The sequence below is a fragment of the Panthera onca genome, chromosome D3 (genome assembly GCF_046562875.1).
Source record: "Panthera onca isolate mPanOnc1 chromosome D3, mPanOnc1 haplotype 2, whole genome shotgun sequence".
NCBI classification, from domain to species: domain Eukaryota; kingdom Metazoa; phylum Chordata; class Mammalia; order Carnivora; family Felidae; genus Panthera; species Panthera onca.
Window position 1 is genome coordinate 20,576,092 of NC_138350.1, and position 20,831 is coordinate 20,596,922.

A 20,831-nucleotide genomic window follows, 5' to 3' on the forward strand; every position below is an offset into this window, starting at 1 on the left:
TAAGAGACAGATCTAGCTGACACCACCCTTCCCTTACTCCTTCCTGTGTAAAATAGAACACTCATTTTGCAACTATGCAGTGTCACCTCTGAGAACAAAGGGGCAATATATTAAGAATGGTGAACTTGAAAGGTACTAAAAGCCTGAGTCTCTGATGGCATCAATGAACAGCTAAACCAACACCATCCTCCAGACTGCTTATGAGAAAAAGCAAATCCCAATTTGTTAAAGCTATTGCCAGAGTTTCTCTTATTTAGAATCAAATACATTTCTTTTTTTTAACGTTTATTTTTTTGAGAGAGAGAGAGAGAGAAAGGGAGAGACAGCGTGAGTAGAGGGAGCGGCAGAGAGAGAGGGAGACACAGAATCTGAAGCAGGGTCCACGCTCTGAGCTGTCAGCACACAGCCCAACTCCAGGATCAAATTCTCAACCCGCGAGATCATGACCTGAGCCGAAGTCTGATGTTTAACAGACTGAGCCACCCAGGCGCCCTAAATGCATTTCTGACAGATATAATCAGCATTTCCCAAGTATTTGGAATATAAATGAGTATTACTTGAAAAAAAAAGGTTTCCAGTTAAATATGGGTCAAATATTAAGTAATGTAAAATTAAGTAGGAAAAGAATTTGGTGAAGATAGTAGAGGGTGCAACATAGTTTTCCTATCTCTGAATCCCTGTAAAACACACACGGCAACCATGTAGCAAAACCAAAAATTCATGTATCAGTTACAACAAAACCAGGTGACAAGGTATCGCCATAAATCCAAAATGCAAGCAGACAGGGACAAACCATCCACAGTCAAAAGACCTGCATAGTATTAATATTTCTACAGGAGGAAGAAAGAACAATGAGGGTGGCATCTAAGGAGCTGGAGAATGGGAAAACCTCCAAACAGCCAATAAGCAGTCACTGCAAGGTGCAGAGGCCCAATTTGAGACTAGCAGCTGAACCTGAGAGGAACTCTGTCCCCTCAGTTACCACGGCTCATGCAGAAAGAACCGAAACAGCTGGAGCAGTCCAGTGCCTATAGTCTCAGACCCAACATGCCAGGCTCCCTTTTAGGACAGAGCTTCATACTGAGAAAAAGCTGCTGGGAGTAGAATAGAAATTGAGGAGAGGGACAATCGAGAAGAGGAAAGAGAGGATCAGACCAAGTATTTTAGGAGAACAGAACCAGGATATCCTATAGAGCAAGACAGCATGATTTTTTTTTAATACTACAAATGAGACAGCTCTGTGAAATCAGGAAAGTTAACTGACCTTGCCTTGCTCTAAAAGTTCAGAGAGATTAATTCCACATAAAAAGCAACAGGGGGGGCGCCTGGGTGGCTCAGTCGGTTAAGCGGCCGACTTCGGCTCAGGTCATGATCTTGCAGTCCGTGAGTTCGAGCCCCGCGTCGGGCTCTGTGCTGACAGCTCAGAGCCTGGAGCCTATTTCAGATTCTGTGTCTACCTCTCTCTGACCCTCCCCCATTAATGCTCTGTCTCTCTCTGTCTCAAAAATAAATAAACGTTAAAAAAAAAAATTAAAAAAAAATTAAAAAAGCAACAGGGGCGCCTGGTTGGCTCAGTCAGTTAAGCGTCCGACTTTTGGTTTCAAGCCCTGCGCCAGGCTCTGTGCTCATTGTGCTGAGCCTGCTTCTGATTCTCTGTCTCCCCTTTCTGGCCCTCTCCCACTCTCATGCTCTCTCTCTGTCTCTCTCTCTTGCTCTCTCTCGCTCTCTTGGTCTCAAAAATAAACGTTAAAAAACAAGAAAAATAAAAAGAGCAACAAAGTATCTGAGGTCAAATCTCATGCAAGTGATTGTATGAGAAAGGAAAAGGAGAATAACATGACTTTGGACAAAGAAAGTATGCCAGGAAGATGTGTACATAAAACAAAGCAAAAAACCAAAATCCTGTGACCTATTATGTCAGCATGAGCTAAGACTTTAAGAAAATGAATCCATACCTAGGCATATCATATTAAAACTTTGAAAAATAAGATAATGAATCTTCAAAACAGCAATAATTAGACTAACAACTTACAAATGGAAACCATAAGACAATGAAATATCTTCAAAACGCTGGAGGGAAAACTGGCAACCTAGATTTCTCTATGGAGTGAAATATCCTTCAAAAATGAAAGTGAAATAAAAAAAGTGAAAAAAAAAAAGATTTCAGAGAACACCCACAGGCCAAATTTGCTTAAAGGAGTTTGAATCAAAAAATTTGGATGACGTTTCATATTAGTAAAATGACAATGTCAGAAAAATGAAACGAAAGGTTGTAATAAGGGAAGAATAGAGAGGTTAAGAACCCACAACATTCCAGTTTAAAAAAAAAAAAAATGCTTACATCTCAACGGCTGCCAATTCTTCCTCTGAAATATACCATACACTGGCCCCTTCTCTCCAACCCCACTACCTCTTGCATGTGTCCCTGATGCTGGTGGCTCCCCCTAGCAATCCATTCTGGGTACTGCAGTTAAAGCAATTTTAACCAAAACTTGTAGCAGGGGGCAATGGCCCATACAGAGGGAAGGTGTGGCACAGGGACATTCTCTCGACTAAAATTTCACTCCCCTTGCCAATGCAACTTTTTCCCCAGGTCCTGTCCTAGATCATGTCAATGTGGTCAGTCTCAACAGTGTCCTGAAGGAACTTGCTTATTTCTGGGCAAATACTCAGAATACCTTTTCACAGAGGGTCTTAGCTATCTTGGTTTATTTCCGATTGCTTCACACATGCATTCAAACTACTCTCTGCTAGGTAACCATTATATCAGATGCCTGCTGGACACTGGAGGGCAGCAGGAGAAGAATGTAACACATGCCATAACAAAGGTTACACATGAGCTTAATACAAAATAAAACCTAGAACAAACTCAGAGAAGTTTGGTGTTCTGAGCTAATACTACCTGGCTTTAGAGGGAAATACTCTTCCAAAAGTTACTCGAATCCACAAATATAAGAACTTTCTGGCCACGCATCTGAAAGAAGCAAAGAAAGGATATACACATTTTAAAACTCCATTTGACTTATGTTATCAACTTTCTGGAAAGCAGAAGGAAACTAAGGTCCCAGGGGGAGAGATGCTAGCATGAGTCAAAAGGTGAATCATAGCTGATCTTGTAGCAAATAGAGCATAGGATGGGACAGACTTATAAAACCAAGATCAAGCAGTTCTTTTTAAGTAGTCTCTACCTCCACTGTGGGGCTCGAATTCACAACCCTGAGATCAAGAGTTGCATGCTCTACCTACTGAGCCAGCCAGGCACCCCAAGCAGATTATTTTTAAAAAATATTTTCAATACAAAGTATTTTGTCAATGAAGACTTCAGAGTTGAGGAAAAGGAAGTACATGATAATACTTTTATTCGTGTTTTTCTTATTGCCTAAAATACCTAGCAAATGCCCACTTACCTATCAAGGCTCATCTTCAATGCTTGCTCCTATGTGAAGCCTTCCTGGACCTTCCCCAAACCAAACATAGTGAGTAGCTTTACACCCTCAAAACTCTGTTTCAACCCTTAGTATAATGTAAAGTTATAACACCAAATCACAGTAATGGGCTCACAGGGTGCCTGTTGTTGGCTCTGGACTGTGAGCCCCTGAGAGCAGGGACCATGTCTCATAGCATCCCAAGTACCCAGCACAGTGCCTGGTATACACAAAAAAAGTTGGCTTGTCTTGGCCAGTTAGTCTCCAGGTTTGGCTTGGAACACTCTTTTTCCTTCTGCCCTTTATCCAGCTTATTCTTACATTATCCTTTAGGACTTGACTTAAACCCCACTTCCTCTGGGAAGTTCCTGCTGGCTACACCAGTGGAACTGTTACAACCACGTGGCCCGCAGTGCCACATCCTCTTATGGCACTTATCATGCTTTGTTGTGACTTGTTTAACAGTCTGTCAAGCCCACATGATTTTAAGCTTTCATGAGGTCATGGACCAGGAATGTCTTATTCATCTTGTATGCTCAGCATCTAGCCCACCACCTGGCTAAATAGGTACCTGACAAATCTTTTTTGTAGTTTTATGGTTTTATTAACCCAAATATGCTGTGCACATAAGCTGTCTATTCATTTTTTTCGCCGTGCAGCCTGGCATTGGGATTGGTGACTCTGAGGGCCAGCTGGGCTGCTCTTTCCACAACGGCTTTGCAGTTCTTGGAGAAGACACTGTGAGAAATTTCTGCACAGTAAGATTTACTGTACATCAGCAGCACTTCAAACTCCTTGACACTGTGGACTGGGAACTTCTGGGAGCCACTGGGCAGCATGTGCTTTGTTTTCTTGTTGCTCTTGTAACCAATTCTGGGCATCAAGATCTGGCCCTTGAATCTCCTGCACACCCTATTGTCAATGACTCTAGGTTTCTGCCAGTTGCACTTAATTTTGACTTACTGGTCTAACTGGTGCCAGATAAACTTCTTGGTCCTCTTTTTAATGACCTTGGGCTTCACCAGAGGTCCGAGGGCAGCTATGATGCCAACAGGAAATGGCTGTCACAGGCAGCGCCAAGGAAGAGAAGGCCTGATAAATTTTTGTTAAATGAATAAATGAATGCCTTTGGTAGACCTAATCAAGAGTAGTGGAAAACACTAATTTCTCTCAGACTATGTTTAGACTTTTTCTGGAGACTCCTTATAGCTTAACACACTGTGGGGCCCAACTAGAGAATGTGAATGAAAACACAGAATGACAGATTTTAAGTCTGCAGATTCCTAAATGTCCTTTTCTTCTGAACATTCTGCCACAAAGAGCAGGCATCAAAGTCCCCACCTAAATAACTGAGATACGAAAAGAAGAATCATTCCCTCACTTTAACCAAGAAGGGAGAACAATGGAAACATCATTGCAGGCAGATGACCACTCAGCAAGCTCACCTGATGCGCAATTCTCGTAACTGGTTCCTTCGGGTCCAACCATGTGAGGCATGATACTGCACTGGATGACCAGCACTAGGTAGCTCTCTCTGGATCCCAGAGAAGGCAGACGACTTCTTGTTGGCCAGTATCTTTGGAGGATAAGGTTTCTTAACTGCACCATCCCTAAAAGACCTTAAATTTGAGGAGTAACGGGGAAAAGGGAGAATCAAATTATCTCTGTATGTGATGCAAATCTCTTTTAATGCACAAGTGAAATTAAATAGATAAGCTCAATGAGACAGACTGATAAATATGGACAATAAGTAGCCCAATCTCAGATAGAAATACCTGCCATTCACAATGGTGTGTCAAACATCCCCAAGGCTACCCTAGGTTCAGTGATGATTAGAAAGAAGGACTCAGAGGGGGAACCTGAGTGGCTCAGTCAGTTAAGCGTCCAACTTCAGTCATGATCTCTCAGTTTGTGAATTCGAGCCCCGCATTGGGCTCTGTGCTGACAGCTCAGAGCCTGGAGCTTACTTGGATTCTGTCTCCCTCTCTCTCTCTGGCTTCCCCCCATCACGCTCTGTCTCTCTCCTTCAAAAATTAACAAACATTAAAAAAAAAAGGACTCAGTACTTGCATATAGTTATACTCATAGCTATGATTTATTACAGCAAGAGGACACAAAGCAAAATCAGAAAAGAGAAAAGGGGAATGGGGCAAAGGCTGCTAGAAATCAAATGCATGCTTCCAAGAGTCCTCTGCCAGGGCAGTCACATAGGATACCCTTAATTCCCCCAGCATCGAACTGTGTGAACATGTGTGAAGTATTGTCTATCAGGGAAGCTTTGTAGAGACTCAATGCCTGAAGTTTTTACTGGGTGCTGGTCCTACAGGCACCCTCTACCAATCACATACCAAAATTCTAGACTCCTAGAAGGAGAGCAGGTATTCAGCATATACCACATTGTTTGCACAAACAGTTCAGGCACAGTTAACTATCCTTATCAGTTGGGGATTGGTGAGAATCCTCTTCAAATCTAAGTTTCTAGACATGTCAGGGGTCAACCTTGTAAGCAGGACATTCTTTTCTTTTTTCTTTTTTTTAAATGTTTATATTGTTTGGAGAGAGAAAGAGCACAGAGAGAGGGAGACAGTGGATCTGAAGTGGGCTCCACACTGACAGCAGGGAGCCTGATGTGAGACTTGAACTCCTGCACCACAAGATCATAACCTGAAAAGAAGTCAGACCCTCAACTGACTGAGTCACCCAGGCTCCCCTCTTTTATTTTACGTTTTTTTTAAATATAGGACTTGAACTCACAACCCTGAGATCATGACCCGAGCTGAGATCAAGAGTCAGACGCTTAACTGACTGAGCCACCCAGGTACCCCTGCAAGCAGGACTTTCTAAGAATAGCAGTCTCCAGCCTGCAATGTTAATTCTTTTTTGCATAGATAGAAAACAAAAATAGAGAAGATCAAAAAGAAAAGTTAGTTCTTTAAAAACACTAATAAAATTGACAAATAGTCAATTAAACTGGTCAAGAAGAGAGAGAAAAAGCCAAATAAATCAATATTAGGGGGAAAAAGGAAACATCATTACAGATCCTAAGAATATACTTATAAACAACTTGATACAAATAATATGAAGATGCAGGTAAAATGGATAGACAGCTACAAAAAAAAAGTTATCAAAACCACACAAGAAGTATAAAATATGAACAGTCCAATAACCATTAGCAACAATAAACAGTAATAAAAACCTTCCCACAAAGAAAACTCTAGGCCTAGATGATTTGTTGTCAAAATTTAAGGAAAAATTCACGCCAATCTCACATAAACTACTCTGAGAACTCTTTTTTAAAAAAGGAACACTACCCACCCAAAATCTATATAAAATTAGGTGGTTTTAGGAGACTAGCCATAACCTTAACACAAAACCTAACAAGGACATTTGAAGAAAGAAAAATTTATATCAATCTCATTAATGAATATATACATAAAAATCTAAACAAAATAGCAGCCAACTTAAGTCAGCAACATAGAAAAAGGATAATATAATATGAGGGAGGATTAATTCCAGAAAGAGAGAAGGTTAATTAATATTAGAAAATTCAACCATGAAGGGGAGCCTGGCTGGCTCAGTGGGTGGAGAGTGCAACTCTTGCTCTCAGGGTTGTGAGGTCAAGCCCCACACTGGGTGTGGAGACTGCTTAAAAATAAAACCTTAAAAAAAAGAAAAGAAAAGAAAAATCAACCATTAAGATAATCATATAGGGGACAATCATATAGGGTGGCTCAGTTGGTTAAGCATCCATCTCTTGGTTTCAGCTCAGGTCATGATCTCATGGCTCATGGTTCATGGTTCATGAGTTTGAGTCCTGTGTCAGTCTCTTTGGTGACAGCACATAGCCTGTTTGGGATCTCCCTCTCTCTCTGCCCCTCCACTGCTTGCACACATACTCTCCCTCTCAAAATAAACATTAAATAAACATTAAATAAAGATTTAAAAAAGAAAAGACAATCATATAGTCATTTCAATAGATGCAGAAAACAGAGTTGACTAAAAAATTTTCAATATCCATTCATGACAAAAATCTTACACTAGCCTTAATCTACTAAGGGCTATCTAAGAAAAACTTATGCAGATACCATACTTAAGGTGAAACATTGACAGCTTTCCCTTGGAGATTATGAATATGACAAGTAAGACCAATACCATTTCTGTACAACATTGTACTGGAGGTCCTGGCTGGCAGACTAAGGCACAAAAGAGAAACTATAGTCATAAAGATTAGAGAGGGGGCAATAGAGTGTCATTTTGCATATGACATGATTATGCATGTAGAAAACCCCAAAAAACCTACAGGTATATTACTAAAATTTATAAGAATCTATCAAGACTATTTGATACAAAGTCAATATCAAAAATGTATATATAGTCGATTCTTGTTACTTGCAGTATTCTATCAAGTCACCTCAAACGCTCCGTGACACGGGTCAGAAGAATCAATATTGTTAAAATATCTTTACTACCCAAAGCCATCTACAGATTCAATGCAATCCTTATGAAAATTCCAGTGGCATTTTTCACAGAAATAGAACAAATGATCCTAAAATGTGTATGGAACCAAGAAAGACCTTGTAGTCAAAGCAATCCTGAGAAAAAAGAACAAAGCTGGAGACCCCCTGGTCCCTGATTTCAAACTATATTACAAACCTATAGTTATCAAAACAGTATGGCATTAGCATAAAAACAGACATACAGAACAATGAAACAGAATAGAGAGCCCAGAAATAAACTCATGCATATATAGTCAATTAATTTATGACAAAGGAACCAAGAATATATACAGTGGAGGGAAGTTTCTTTAATAAATGATGTTGGGAAAACTGGACAGCTACATGCAAAAGAATAAAGCTGGACCACTATCTTACACCATACACAAAAATTTACTCAAAATGAATTAAAGACGTGAACATAAGACATGGAACTATAAAACTCCTAGAAGAAAACATAAATGGTAAGCTCCTTGACACTGGTCTCAGTATTGATTTTTTTGGATTTGACACCAAAAGCAAAAGCAACAAAAGCACAAATCAACACATGGGACTAAATCAAACTAAAAACCTTCTACACAGCAACTGAAATAATCAAAATGCAAAAACAATCTACTGAATGAAAAAAAATATTTGCAAATCATATGTCTGATAAGGGGTTAATACCCAAAGTATATAAAGAACTCCTACAACTCAACAGCAAAAAATAAAAATAAAAAAACAATCCAATTTACAAATGGGCAGATGTGGGGAAACAGGTTCAAGAATTCCTTACACTTACATAAATGAGTTAAAAAAGCTTAAGGCTGAAAGTCGCCACCACAGGGGGAAAGTGCCCAAGGTTAGTTAGCAAGATATTATAATGGGATCACAAGTAACTAGTTATAGTAAACTACTTTCCATCTGGCACCAATATACAATTGTGCTCTGATCACAAATGCCACTTGCCACCCATGCCCTTGCTTTTTACACACACAAGTTAATGATTACTACCTGACTATTTTCTTCACGTCACCACATGTGTAAGATCATGAGAGCTCAATAAATACAGAGACAAAATCCCATTCGGGGCTCTTGTCTCCTCCCAGACACTAGCCTTTCTCTTATTCAATTCTGCATCCACTCTCTTGCTGGACAAGAGAGAACTCCAGACTCATAGTTTGCAACACAAAGAGAATCTCAATAGACATGTGTCCAAAGAAGACATACAACGGTGGACAGGTACATGAAAAGATGCTCAACATACCTAATCATCAGGGTAATGCACATCAAAACCACAATGAGTGGTGCCTGGGTGGCTCAGTATGTTAAGTGATTGACTCTTAGTTTCATCTCAGCTCATGATCTCATAGTTGTGAAACTGAGACCCACATTGGGCTCTGCGCTGAGTGCAGAGCCTGCTCTCAGTGCAGAGCCTTCTTAGGACTCTCCCTCTCTTTTGCCCTTCCCTTGTACTCGTGCACACTTTCTCTCTCTCTCTCTAAATAAATAAACTTTTTAAAAACCCACAATGAGATACCACCTCACACTTGTGAGAACAGCTGTATCAAAAATATAAGAAATAATAACCGTTGGTGAGGATGTGGAGAAAACAATACCCTTGTACACTATTGGTGGAAATGCAAACTCCAGGAGCCACTGTGGAATACAATATGGAAGCTCCTCAAAAAATTTAAGATAGACTGCTCCTGACTCATCGCTGTTTGTCTTATTGAGGAACAAGTCGTTCAGGAAGCCAGGATGCAGCCATGGCTTCTAAAGACACCAGGAAGACACCCATGGAACAAGAGGTGGCAATTCTCCAAATCAGAATTACTATAACCAGCCACAATGTAAAATCTTTGGAGAAGGTATGTGCTGACTTGATCAGAGGCACAAAAGAAAAGTGAAAGGACCAGTTTGGATGCCTACCAAGACTCTCAGAATCATTACAAGAGAAACTCCTTGTGGTGACGGTTCTAAGACTTGAGATCGTTTTCATATGAGGATCCATAAGCGACTCACTGATTTGCACAATCCTTCTGAGATTTTTAAACAGATTACTTCCATCAGTATTGAGCCAGGAATTGAGGTTGACGTCACCATTACAGATGCTTAAATCAACCTTTTTAATAAATTGATTATAAGGTAAAAGAAAAATTAAAAATAGACCTACCATATGATCTAGCAATTCCACTTCTGAGGATTTATCTGAAGTAACTCTAAAAGATATACACACGGGGCGCCTGGGTGGCTCAGTTGGTTAAGCGCCTGACTTTGGCTCAGGTCATGATCTCGCGGTCCGTGAGTTCGAGCCCCGCATCAGGCTCTGTGCCGACCGCTCAGACCTGGAGCCTGTTTCAGATCCTGTGTCTCCCTCTCTCTCTGACCCTCCCCCGTTCATGCTCTGTCTCTCTCTGTCTCAAAAATAAATAAACGTTAAAAAAAAAAATTAAAAGATATACACAACCCCATGTTCACTATAGCATATACATATGTATATACATATATAGCATATATTATAAAGGAATAAGACGGAAATAACTTGTGTCCACTGGCAGGTAAATGACCAAAGAAATTGTGGTAATAATATATACAATAGAATATTCTTCAGTCATAAAAAAGAATGGAATCCTGCCGTTTGCAATATCAGTGGCCTTGAGGGCATTGTGCTAAGTGAAACAAGTCACACAGAGAAAGACAAATGCCATATGATTTTGCTTATATGTGGAATCTTAAAACAAAACAAAAAACAAAATAACAAGCTCACGGATACACAGAACAGATTGGTGGTTGCCAGAGGTGGGGTGGGTGGTCAAAACAGGTGCCGGGAGTCAAAAGCTACAAACTGCTAGTTATAAAATAAATAAGTCATGGGGATATAATGTACAGCATGGTGACTATGGTTAATAACACTAGATTGCATATTTGAAAGTTGCTAAGAGAGTAAATCTTAAAAGTTCTCATCACAAAAAAATTCTGTAATTACGTATGATGAAAGATGTTAACTAGACACTGTAGTGAGCATTTTGCAATATATACAAACACAGAAATCATTATGCTGTATACCTGAAACTAACATAATGTTGTACATCAATTATACCTCAATAAAAACAAAGAAAAGAAAGGGCAAAGCATTCCTTGTACCATCTCAGTAGAGAATGTGCCTGTTGAGCAAGTCAAATTTTATAAGGCTCTACACATGTCTCAGAATAACTCTGAGAGTGCTGAGAAAACACCAAGAGATCAAGGGGAAAAGAAATTTTGGAGATTATGTGAATTCAGAAATTCAGAATCTGTGTATTTCTATAAACTAACAAAAATAAAACTATTTAGATTTATATACTGTTTTCAAACCATAAACACCAAGCACAGGAGTAAATCTAACGAAAGTTGTAAACATTTGGGGCACCTGGCTGGTTCAGTCGGTAGAGCACATGACTCTTGATCTTGGGGTTATGATTTTAAGCCCCATGTTGGGTGTAGTGATTACTGGAGGTGGAGGGGGGGATAAGGTTGTAAACATTCTTACAGGGAAAATTTTAGGACTCACCAAAATACAATTATTTTTCCCAATCTGATCTATATCTTCAAAGTAATCCCAATTAAAACCCCAACAGTTTTTGTTTTGTGTGAAGGGGAAAAGACTTGAAAGTTGATTCTGAAGCTTATATATAATTGCAAAGATCAAGAATAGCTTACAGACAGTCTTTTAAAAATACTAGGTTAGGAGGGCACCTGGGTGACTCAGTTGGTTAAACATCTGACTTCGGCTCAGGTCATGACCTCATGGTTTGTGAGTTCAAGCCCCACATGGGGCTCTCTGCTGTCAGCGCAGAGTCCACTTCAGATCCTCTGTCTCCCTCTCTCTCTCTTCCCCTCCCCCACTCATGCATGCACCCTCTCTCAAAAATAAACAAACATACCACAAACCAGCAGAAGACAGGATATAATAAAGATAAGAGCAAAAATCAATGCTATCGAAACCAAAAAAATAAAAACAAACAAAAAAAAAAAAACACAATAGAACAGATCAATGAAACCAGAAACTGGTCCTTTAAGAGATTTAACAAAATTGATAAACCACTAGCCAGTCTGATCAAAAAGAAAAAGGAAAGGACCCAAATAAATAAAATCAAGAATGAAAGAGGAGAGATCACAATGAACACAGCAGAAATAAAAACAATAATAAGAGAATATTATGAGCAATTATATGCCAATAAAATGGGCAATCTGGAAGAAATGGACAACTTCCTAGAAACATACACAACACCAAAACTAAAACAGGGAGAAATAGAAAATTTGAACAGACCCATAATCAGTAAGGAAATCGAATTAGTAATCAAAAATCTCCCAAAAAACAAGAGACCAGGGCCAGATGACTTTCCAGGGGAATTCTACCAAACATTTAAGGAAGAATTAACACCTATTCTCTTGAAGCTGTTCCAAAAAATAGAAATGGAAGGAAAAAACTTCCAAACTCATTCTATGAAGCCAGCATTACCTTGATTCCAAAACCAGACAGAGACCCCACTAAAAAGGGGAACTATAGACCAATTTCCCTGACGAACATGGAGGCAAAAACCCTCAACAAGATATTAGCCAACTGGCTCCAACATCACATTAAAAAAATTATTCACCACAACCAAATGGGATTTATACCTGGGATGCAGGGTTGGTTCAATATCCACAAAACAATGTGATTCATCATATCAATAAAAGAAAGGACAAGAGCCATATGATCCTCTAAACAGATGCAGAGAAAGCATTTGACAAAATACGGCATCCTTTCTTGATAAAAACCCTCAAGAAAGTAGGGATAAAAGGATCATACCTCGAGATCATAAAAGCCATATATGAATGACCCAACGCTAATATCATTCTCAATGGAGAAAAACTGAGAGCTTTCCCCCTAAGGTCAGGAACAAGACAGGGATGTCCACTCTCGCCACTGTTATTCAACATAGTATTGGAAGTCTTAGCCTGTGCAATCGGACAACACAAAGAAATAAAAGGCATCCAAATTGGCTAGGAGGAGGTCAAACTTTCACTCTTCGCAGATGACATGATACTCTGTACGGAAAACCCTAAAAATTCCACCAAAAGACTGCCAGAACTGATTCATGAATTCAGCAAAGTGACAGGATATAAAATCAATGCACAGAAATCGGTTGCATTCCTATATACCAACAATGAAGCAACAGAAAGAGAAATCAAGGAATCGATCCCATTTACAATTGCACCAAAAACTATAAAATACTTAGGAATAAATCTAACCAAAGAGGTGAAAAATCTATATGCTGAAAACTATAGAAAGCTTATGAAAGAAATTGAAGAAGACACAAAAAAATGGAAAAAGATTCCATCCTCATGGATTGGAAGAACAAATATTGTTAAAATGTCAATACTACCCAAAGCAATCTACATATTCAATGCAATCCCTATCAAAATAACACCAGCATTCTTCACAGAGCTATAACAAATAATCCTAAAATTTGTATGGAACCAGAAAAGACCCCAAATAGCCAAAGCAATCTTGAAAAAGAAAACCAAAGCAGGAGGTAACCACAATCCCAGACTTCAAACTATACTACAAAGCTGTAATCATCAAGACACTATGGTACTGGCACAAGAACAGACACTCAGATCAATGGAACAGAAGAGAGAACCCAGAAATGGACCCACAAACGTGTAGCCAACTAATCTTTGACAAAGCATGAAAAAATATCCAATGGAATAAAGACAGTCTCTTCAGCAAGTGGTGCTGGGAAAACTGGAAAGCGACATGCAGAAGAATGAACCTGGACCACTTTCTTACACCATCACAAAAATAAACTCAAAATGGATGAAAGACCTAAATGTAAGACAGGAAGCCATCAAAATCCTTGAGGGGAAAGTAGGCAAAAACCTCTTTGATCTTCACCGCAGCAACTTCTTACTCAACATGTCTCCAGAGGCAAGGGAAACAAAAGCAAAAATGAACTACTGGGACCTCATCAAAATAAAAAGCTTCTGCCTAGCGAAGGAAACAATCGGCAAAAATAAAAGGCAACAGTCAGAATGGGAGAAGATATTTGCAAATGACATATCAGATAAAGGGTTAATATCCAGTCTATAAAGAACTTATCAAACTCAACATCCAAAAAATAAATAATCCAGTGAAGAAATGGGCAAAAGCCATGAACAGACATTTCTCCATAGAAGACATCCAGATGGCCAACTGACACATGAAAAAATGCTCAACTTCACTCATCATCAGAAAAATACAAATCAAAACCACAATGAGATATGACCTTACACCTGTCAGAATGGCTAACATTAACAACTCAGGCAACAACAGATGTTGGTGAAGATGCGGAGAAAGAGGATCTCTTTTGCATTGTTGGTGGCAATGCAAGCTGGTACAGCCACTGTGGAAAACAGTATGGAGGTTCCTCAAAAAACTAAAAATAGAACTACCTTATGACCCAGCAATTGCACTACTAGGTATTTATCCAAGGGATACAGGGGTGCTGTTTCGAAGGGACACATGCACCCCCATGTTTATAGCAGCACTACAGACAATAGCCAAAGTATGGAAAGAGCCCAAATGTCCACTGATGGATGAATGGATAAAGATGTGGTATATATATACAATGGAGTATTACTCAGCAATCAAAAAGAATGAAATCTTGCCATCTGCAACTACGTGGATGGAACTGGAGGGTATTATACTAAGGGAAATTAGAGAAAGACAAATATCATATGACTTCACTCATATGAGAACTTTAAGAGACACAACAAATGAACATAAGGGAAGGGAAACAAAAATAATATAAAAACAGGGAGGGGGACAAAACATAAGAGACTCATAAATATGGAGAACAAACAGAGGGTTACAGGAGGAGGTGTGGGAGGGCGGATGGGCTAAATGGGTAAGGGGCACTAAGGAATCTACTCCTGAAATCATTGTTGCACTATATGCTAACTAATTTGGATGTAAATTAAAAATAAATAAAGTTAATCGCTTCTCGGCCTTTTGGCTAAGATCAAGTGTAAAAATAAATAAAGTTAAAACTTAAAAATAAACAAACGAACAAACATTAAAAAAAACTGAAAAATAAAAAAAGGCTCAGGGTGCTTGGTAGCTGTTGGTTAAGCATCCAACTCAGGTCATGATCTCATGGTTTGTAAATCCGAGCCCCATGTCAGGCTCTGTGCTGACAGTGTGGAGCCTGCTTTGGATTCTCTCTCTCCTTCTCTCTCTACCTCTCCCCTGCTTGCTCTCTCTCAAAAATAAATAAATAAACTTAAAAAAAAAAAAAAAGGCTCTGGTCCTGGTCTCATGGTCTCACAATCAATGAGACTGACCCCCACATCAGGCTCCACACCCAGTGTGGAGAGCTTAGGATTCTCTCTCTTCCTCTGCCCCTCCTTTGCTCAGGCATGCTCTCTCTCAGGAAAAAAAAAAAAATTAAAAAAATTACTAGGTGAGACCTTACTTAAATTTAAATCTCAGGCTTTACTGTCAAGCTATATAATCAGGACACAGTGATTTTGTAGCAGGGACAAATCAACCACAGGCACAAAGTAGAAGCCCAGAAACAGACCTTAGCTTAAATGGACCCTTGATGAATGATAAAGTTGAGGATACACAGAAGTCCTTCCAGTAAACTGTGCTGGCACAACCAGATATCCACATGGAAAAAAAAAAAAAAAAAAGAAACTCACATGACACACAAAAATCACTTTCAAATGGTCTAGAGAAAGAAGTATGAATGGCAAAATAATAAAGCAGTGAAGGCAATACAGAGTATCTTCATGACCTCAGAAAATGAAAAGATCCCTTAAAACATGACAGAAAAGATATATAAAAAAGACTGATCATTTTTACTAAGTTAAAGTTTAAAACACTGTAATTCATCAAAAGATACCAGAGTGAAAAAAGTGAGCCACAAAGAGGGAGAAGATACAGATGCCTCAAAATAGGTCCTAAACAGCAACAGAAATTAGTAAATATAAATATAAAGCACAGTGAGCTATGGCTACACCCCCACCACAAAGCACAGTGTTGGTGAGATGTGGGGTAACAAATCCAAACATGGTCAGTGAGAGCACAAACGAGTACAACCAATTTACAAAGCCATTACCTCGCAAAATGGAAGATTCTCTTATCTTTTGACCAGCAACCTGTTCCCAATTATATACCTAAAATAATGGTTATCAGAGTGTGACCCCTGGACCAACAGCATCAACCAAGAACTTACTTGAAATACAAATTGAGCATGACTCCAGACCTACTGAATCAGAAACTGATGGTAGAATCTGGCAATCCTGTTTACCAAGCCCACCATGGCATTCTGATGCAGGCTCAAACTTGAGAACCACTGTGTGCTAAACTATGCATATGAGAGTGTTCATCACGTTCAAAAACTGGAAACAGCCCAAATGCCCATCAACAGAATGGATAAATTGTGGAATATTCTTATAATGTGGTATTATAGAACAAGAAAAATGAGCAAGCTACAACTATAGACAATAACATGAAGGAATCTTGAAACCTTGAGAGAGGTACCTGGGTGGGTGGCTCAGTCGATTAAGGGTGTGACTCAGTTTCAGCTCAGGTCATGGTTTCATGGTTTGTGAGTTCAAGCCCAACACTGGGCTCCGCACTGTCAGGACAGAGCCTGCTTGGGATTCTCTCTCTGCCCCTCCCCTGCTCGTTTACTCTCTCTCTCTCAAAATAAATAAATCAACATTATAAAAATATCCTGAGAGAAAAAATTCGAGACACAAAAGAATACATACAATTTCATTTATATAAAGGCAGAGGCCAAACTAAACTATATTGTTTGGTAATGCAACTTAACTGGTAAAAATGTAAACAAATTTGAGAAAATGATTACTATTAAGGTAGGACAGCAGTTTACTCTAGGAAAGAAGGAGTGGGTGTGATTAGGAAAGGATATGTAAAAAAAAAAAAAAATCACTACTTATGTTCTTTTTAAAAAAAAAAGGAAAGGATACGTAAAAGTGACTTCTGAGGTATTAACAATATGCTATTTCTTTACCCGGGGTAGGGGATGGTGATGACATGTTTATTTCAAAATTATATAATTAACAGTACATTTTATGCACCTTTCTGCACCTGTGTTATATCTAACAGTTTAATTTTTTTTTTAAGCAAACATATTCCCTTCTCAAGGTCCCACATCTAAAGCAGTACAGTAATTAGCGAAACTAAACAAGAGTTAGAGGTCACAGAACTTCATTTTAAGCCATGGTTAACTTGCTTCAGAGGATGAAATAAGGCAGGCCTGCAGAGTACTCTACAGATTATACAGTAAACACAGTCAGGGTGCTGGATCCCTTTTCTGTGGGATCAGGAAGGGCAGACCTCAGCAGCTATGCTGGAACTCTTGTGACCCTCCTCCAAGTCCCAGTGGATTAGGACAGAAGAAGAAACCTGAGTCACACCGGACCAACCAGATTCATTCTCCCAGGACTGAATTTTGAGCTGAGATACAGACTGAACAGGCTTTGGAGGCTGAAGTACCAATAAGGACCACTCAGAGGAAGGGTCCAAACCACTGCTGAATAGGTTCCTCCCATTATACCCTGGCTTCAACCTTGCCCCCAAGGCCTAATAGATTCTATAAAAAATTTCTACAGGTTAGTTAGCATCATAGGCTACAAGCAGTAAAAACCCAGTTCAAATTAGCTTAAGGAAAAAAGAGTATAACCGTAACAACCCTTCAACAAAATTGACAAGCTAGGGAAAAAAAGAGAGAGAGAGAAGATATAGATCACTAAAAGTAGGAATAAAAGAGAGGGCATTACCACTGACTTCTCATAAATTAAAAGAATTATAAAGGAGGAGACCCTGGGCGGCTCAGCTTGGTTAGTAAACCACAGTCTTTCTCGTAAATTCCTTCCTTTCGTCAAGGTTAGCCAGAGCTGATTCTGCTATTTGGAATCAAAAGAACCTTAGTATAGGCTATAAGCAACCACGGTAAGAAGTAGGAGAAAGATACAACAGCCAGTGAGCCTTGATGTTAGAACTTCTAACCTCAGGATTCCCCAAACACCAAAAAAGGAATGTTAAGAGAAATCAGAACTCCTGGGGAAAGGGAGGGCCCAGAGCACCATCCAGCATCCGGACCACAGCTGCTCTGTCTTGCACCACAAACAGCAATTCCCAGCCCTTCTTCCCTGGCACCCACACCAGTGTCCCCACAACATATGAGATGTTCAAGATGAAGCATAAGGTGGCTGTACTCAGGGTGCCCCCGAGCTCAGGTCCTGTGGCAACTACTGTGATTCACATCAAGACATAGGTGCCCGTCCACATTGTCTGCTCCCTGTTCAACACAATCTTCATGAACTTGTGCTGCCTGGCCTTCATGGCATTCACCTACTTCATGAAGTCTAAGTACCGAAAGATGGCAGGTGATGCTGGGGCCCAGGTCTACACCTCCACCACCAAGTGCCTGAACATCTGGGTCCTGGGCTTGGGCCTCCTTCTGACCATTACAATACATTATTACTTTCGCCACTGGCTCACTGACAATTTTCGAAGCAATTTCAGAGATCATAAAACATTACAGAAGCTATTAGCAGCTGCCAATAGCCTGAGGCTCTCACTCCTTCCACAGCATTTTATATACATGTCAGTCTACAATTGAATTCAATAAAGCACTTGTGTGTGTGGAGGGGGGGGATAACTTCCACGGGAAAATCGTCATTCTTGCTCAAAATAAAAATTTTAATGACGGATATTTTCACACACTCAAAATGGTTTTGAACTGTAACATAAAGTATGAAATGTGCATTATACTCTACATTCTAGATGAGAAACCTAAAACAACAAAAAAATCCTTACCTGAAGTTCCTTTCTCACCATTCATGATTTAGGAAAAAAAACTACTTATTTATTATTTATTATTTTTATAGACAAAATGTTTACATGTTTTTATACGGGCCATAATTTCAGTTTTTTTGTTTTTTTGTCAAGTCTTATTACTCACCTAGAGTCCACCTTCCTCTGCATTCTCTGCTTAATTCCTTTTGGATGGAAATTTGACCAGCGGCTTGATATATGCTTCTTAGTGAGCAGATTCTTCATGAATCAAAAAAGTCTTTGATCTTCCCCTTTTAAGAAAAAGAAGGAAAAGGAGAGTAAATTACCTGAAGCCTATTAGCAGCCACATTTCTGAACAGGTACATGCCAGCTTCTAATCTCCTGCCCTCCCTTAACTCAACAACAGATGAACATAGCAAGTCTGAATTTTTTTTACTTGCATTTTTGAAAAGTTATAAGAAAGGAAACTGGGAGGAGAGAAAATGACACCAAAAGGCTATAACTGGCAGCACCCCTGGATGGCTCAGCCAGTTAAGCATCCAACTCTTAATTTTGGCTCAGGTCATAATCTCATGGCTCCTGAGATCAAGCCCAGGGTCAAGCTTCATGCTGTCAGTGCAGAGCCTGCTTGGGATTCTCTCACCCTCCTTCTCTGCCCCTCCCCAATTCATGCTTGCTCTCTCTAAATAAACAAACATTTAAAAAAAAAAAAAAGGCTATAACTGGCTCATTCTTCCTGTCCAGGTGATGTTACAAGACCTCCAACTTCCCTTCATAAGAACACCAGCAGAAGACAAGATTTCTTATTTTTTGCCTAGACTAATTCTTTTGGTTGTTACATGTAAGAATCTCCAAGCCGGAAGGGCGCCTAGGTGGCTCAGTTTGTTAAGTGTCCGACTTCGGCTCAGGTCATGATCTCATGGTTCATGAGTTTGAGCCCTATGTCAGGCTCTGTAATGACAGCTTAGAGCCTGGAGCCTGCTTCAGATTCTGTGTCTCCCTCTCTCGCTGCCCCTCCCCTATTCACACTCTGTTTCTCTCTCTCAAAAATAAATAAACATTAAAAAAATTTTTTTAAGAATCTCCAGGCTGGGAATGCAAGCTGGTGCAGCCACTGTGGAAAACAGTATGGAGGTTCCTCAAAAAACTAAAAATAGAACTACCTTATGACCCAGCAATTGCACTATCAGGTATTTATCCAAGGGATACAGGGGTGCTGTTTTGAAGGGACACATGCACCCCCATGTTTATAGCAGCACTATCAACAATAGCCAAAGTATGGAAAGAGCCCAAATGTTCACTGATGGATGAATGGATAAAGAAAATGTGGTATATATATACAATGGAGTATCACTCAGCAATCAAAAAGAATGAAATCTTGCCATTTGCAACTAGGTGGATGGAACTGGAGGGTATTATGCTAAGTGAAATTAGTCAGAGAAAGACAAAAATCATATGACTTCACTCATATGAGGACTTTAAGAGACACAACAGATGAACATAAGGGAAGGGAAACAAAAATAATATAAAAACAGGGAGGGGGACAAAACATAAGAAACTCATAAATATGGAAAACAAACTGAGGGTTATGGGGGGGTTGTGGGATGGCGGATGGGCTAAATGGGTGAGGGGCACTAAGGAATCTACTCCTGAAATCATTGTTGCACTATATGCTAACTAATCTGGATGTAAATTTTAAAAAATAATAAAAAATAAAACAAGTTAAAATAAAAAATAAATTTAAATAAATTAAAAAAAAAAAAAAGAATCTCCAGGCAGTTTTTGGTCAATAGTAAATTACTATATACAGTCCCCATTTTCAGTGGGTGATAATTTCTACTAGTTATATTCATTACAAACTAAATAACATGTTTTTATTTATTTCTTTTTTTCTTTAATGTTTATTTATAGGAGAGAGAGAGAGAGCGAGCAGAGGAGGGGCAGAGGGAAAAAGACGGAGGCAGAATGTGAAGCAGGCTCCAGGCTCTGAGCTGTCAGCACAGAGCCCGACATGGGGCTTGAACTCACAAACCATGAGATCATGACCTGAGTCTAAGTTAGCCGCTCAACCGACTGAGCCACCCAGGCACCCTT

At 39.5% G+C, this 20,831-nt stretch overlaps 1 protein-coding gene and 2 pseudogenes across 1 annotated transcript in view; 1 reads left to right on the plus strand and 2 right to left on the minus strand.

Annotated features, from left to right (window-relative positions):
* Positions 1-20,831, minus strand: part of SFI1 (SFI1 centrin binding protein) — a 105,697-nt gene that overhangs the window by 77,300 nt on the left and 7,566 nt on the right. The window contains exons 3-5 of the mRNA XM_060612646.3: positions 18,904-19,027; positions 4,871-5,044; positions 2,903-2,974 (exon numbers count right to left, since the gene is read on the minus strand). Of these exons, the coding sequence (XP_060468629.3) occupies positions 2,903-2,974; positions 4,871-5,044; positions 18,904-19,001 (344 nt within the window). The 5' untranslated portion in view covers positions 19,002-19,027. The remainder of the gene's footprint in view (positions 1-2,902; positions 2,975-4,870; positions 5,045-18,903; positions 19,028-20,831) is intronic.
* On the minus strand, positions 3,303-4,798 carry LOC132665143 (large ribosomal subunit protein eL32 pseudogene; annotated as a pseudogene).
* Positions 9,556-10,033, plus strand: LOC132665540 (small ribosomal subunit protein uS10 pseudogene; annotated as a pseudogene).